The 4,039-nt window shown below is 31.4% G+C and overlaps 1 protein-coding gene across 2 annotated transcripts in view; it reads left to right on the plus strand.

Moving 5' to 3' along the window:
* Nucleotides 1-3,195, plus strand: part of LOC136845811 (ionotropic receptor 21a-like) — a 132,020-nt gene extending 128,825 nt beyond the window's left edge. For both annotated transcript variants that reach the window (XM_067116177.1, XM_067116178.1), the window contains exon 7: nt 2,623-3,195. In XM_067116177.1, coding sequence (XP_066972278.1) covers nt 2,623-2,775 — 153 coding nt within the window. In that variant the 3' untranslated portion in view covers nt 2,776-3,195. The remainder of the gene's footprint in view (nt 1-2,622) is intronic.
* Nucleotides 3,196-4,039: the final 844 nt, after the last annotated feature.

Here is a 4,039-nt window from a genome sequence, read left to right on the forward strand (position 1 = left end):
TTTATATAGTGATAATCACTTTAAGAAAAAGTAATGTCATTGCAACATAGCTCACAATGGATATTACTAAACTTTCGTCGGCCTAATAAACTTTAATATCGATGTCTCCTCTCCATGCCCTTGAATATAATATAATGACTTCACTTCATCATCATTAATATATATATATATATATATGTATATATATATATATATATATATATATATATATATATATATATATATATATATATATATATATATATATATATATATATATACATACATATACTGTACAGTATAGATTATATATACAGTATATATATATATATATATATATATATATATATATATATATATACATACATATACTGTACAGTATAGATTATATATACAGTATATATATATATATATATATATATATATATATATATATTTATATATATAATATACTGTAAGTGAATGTCTGTACATTTGTTTGTCCACTGTAGAAATCTGAACTGCTTGACAGACCCAGGCTAAATTTTGCACACGGCTTCTGTGTCACCCCAGAAAGGTTTATAACCCAAAATTAAAACCCCTATCCCATGACAGACGTACAAACATAAAAAAAAAAAATGAAATTTTCATTTTTACATCACAGATGCTCCACCTTTTATTCCAGGTGCTGTCAGACGTATGATTTTATTAAACTCTTCCCACTGCAAACCCTATGATCAGTTTAGCACATCCAAAAATTAAACACATGTGTTTAACTGTATTAGAATTACTTTCATTCAGTCATAAACCAATGTTATTCAAAATATAACTTCTACCACCACAAAAGTCAGACTTTAGAGTTCTCGCCATGGAAATGAATACTAAACAACAAACCGGACGTTTCTGTCACAGGCTTACCCCTCGTTGAAATACTCGCGTCGAAATTACCACATTTTTTCAGTGTTCATCTTAAGACAAACATATCTTAATTATACCTTGCAAATAAAATACAAATTCCTAAGTACCTTGAGGTATCACCATCATCATGTATAAGTACTTAAACACACTAAAAAATCACCCATATATTGGCAATTTCTACCAGGGCCAGCACTAGGAATTAAGGGGCCCAGTTAGAAAATTCAAACCCAATGACGTTCAAGCTCCTTTTTTCTCTCAAAACACCATTTTCTTTAACATGAGATGGTAACAGCTGCTATGGTATATTTATCACTATCATTATTATTATTTTTACAGAAAGTAAGACTTTATGTTTAATATACAAATGATTTTCCAAGGGATAATTTTATGTTAATATAGTATGCATGATAATGTGAGGAATAATACTTCCTCATTCTTCATTTCATAGGGGAACATAATTTCCTCTCTCCTTTCATCTTCCCCTCACCCTCCCCTCCCCATCCCCTCTTCCCTTCATTTTCCCTCCCCCTATCCCTTTCTTCTCCCTTGCCCCACCCCCTTCCCTTCTGCTTTAATATTTCCCTCCTTCTCCATTCTCCTTCTCTATCTTCTCACTTCTCCCTTTTCTCCTCCCACTAATATAGACTGTTATTGGAGTTTTAACAGGCCTACCGTGTTGTTATTTAGAGTTTTCCAGGCAGTGCTGGAGTTGGTCAGCTAATATATATGTATATATATATACATTATATATATATATATATATATATATATATATATATATATATATATATATATATATATATATAAATTAATATATATATATATATATATATATATGTGTACTAACATATATATATATATATATATATATATATATATATATATATATATATATATATATATATATGTAACCTATATATATATATATATATAATATATATATATATATATATATATATATATATATATATATATATATAAATTAATATATATATATATATGTGTACTGTATATATATATATATATATATATATATATATATAATATATATATATATATATATATCTTATATCTCATCTACTGCAGGGAAGATCCATAGAAGAAATAATATACTGCACTACTACATAGCCCACGACATGTTCATCCTTTACAAGCATCATCTAGAATGAACTTCCACAAAACGCTCATCAACATGGCATTGGCCCCTGTACACACTGGACCCACTCCTTCTACCTTGAATGCACATTCATCCTTTTTAAATAGTAGGCAATTCCATTCAGCCTTCTTCCTCTAATCAGTCATTATTATGTTGTTTGCCTCTCATTCCTCTTGAAACTATCTCTATCATTTCTTCCCATTTTACTCCAAATCCACGCTCCATTGGCATTTGCTGCACATGAAGTTTACTCTAAAATATCTAAGCATCAACCACTTTCAGTATTCTATCATCCATATTGACATTCAAGTCTACATCCTGCTGCCCTTCATTCACTCTCTAATCCCTGCTAATATTCGCATTCAACTGCCCCCTCTTACAGTTTCAATCCATTTTACTGATCCCAGCAGTTTCTCTGTACTATCCATACTCCAAAACTGATCTTTTTTATTATCCAACAATTTTACATCATCTTTCCTGTCCTGTTTCTCACTTAGAGTGAAGGGTTACTAAAATTTGTGGTCGAGTGATCAAAATATTTATCCTAGTAAGGCATCTCTGAAAACCTCAGACACAATCTCTTCTTTCAGGACTCGTCTTCAACATCTGAAGCCAAGGCTCTGACTTTGGGTCACCTTCAGAGCGCATTTATCATTCTGCTCATGGGTTACTTTGTTGCATTGGTGGTGATCATAGGTGAGGTCTTGGTTTCCTTTCGAAAGAATGGATCTGTCTATAGCTAAGGTTTTGACTGACTCATTGACAAAAGAGTCCTACTGACTTCTTTACAACCAAGGATGAAGTTTGCTTGTTGTTTTGGAAATGGTGATATCTTGCAGTCATTATTTAAGCTAAACAATGTTACACAAGTTGTAAATATTGGGAAATAACTTGCCATATCCAGCAAAATTTAATGCAGTATTATTCTCATAGCCTATATAAATACTTATTTTCATTAGTTATATCTTTAAAAATTATAACCCAAATTCCTTGTAGCATAGTTAATAATAACTAATACGATATTGAGAATATTTATGTAGTTTACTCTGTGATCAATTTATTGTACAGTATTGTGAAACTGTTGCTGTACAATTGTGCTAATACTGTGAGCTGTTTGCTGTACCTCTTATCTTAAAAATACAGTGTCAGGCCATACCACGGAATCTTTGTTTTATTTTCCTTTTCACGCACTTGATATCCAGTGCAGGCAATTATAAAATAATGACTGTCCCAAATCTTTAGTATCTTAATGGCTCTAATTTTCAGGTAACTCTTCTAATCCACGTAAATGTACAAGTTCACAAAGAATTGTCTTCTGAGTCAACTGTCTAACTGTTTTATGTATCTAAATAAAATTAGCATATAAAACAGGTCAAGAATTTTCCACTGTACACTTAACATCTATGTTTAGCTAAGTCACCTTGATTGTACTTTTGTATACAGCTATATGTGAATACTGTACAGTATACAGTGGACACCTGCCTATTCGTGGTTCTGGTTTTATGGCTTCACCTATTCGCGGATTTTTCTGTGGAACATATATCCACATTATCAGCAGAAAATTCACCTATTTGCAGAATTTTTCAGAGAAATATTCACTGATTACTGTATTTTCATATCATTTTCGTGACTAAATGCATTTTTTATGATAAAACTACTAAAATAGTCAGTTATAAGCATTTTTAGAGGGGTCTTTGGGCAGACTGTTAAAATAGGGCGAGTACAAGTGTTTTCAGTGTCAAGTATTCGCGGATTTTAGAGATTCACGGGGTTGTAGTACCTATCCCCCACAAATCCCAGGGGTCCACTGTAAATCAAAATTGACAATATACTTTGTCGGGCCTGCCGATATCTATGATTGACTGGACCTAATTGTGCTTAATCTAACAAAGCTGGACCTACTTGTGCTTCATCTAACGAAAACTAACAGATTTTAATATAACGGGAAACTAAATTACAACAGTTCAAAGCAACTTTTGGTACTGTACCAAGTATTCCAGAATTTCA

The sequence above is a fragment of the Macrobrachium rosenbergii genome, chromosome 14 (genome assembly GCF_040412425.1).
Source record: "Macrobrachium rosenbergii isolate ZJJX-2024 chromosome 14, ASM4041242v1, whole genome shotgun sequence".
Lineage (NCBI taxonomy): Eukaryota > Metazoa > Arthropoda > Malacostraca > Decapoda > Palaemonidae > Macrobrachium > Macrobrachium rosenbergii.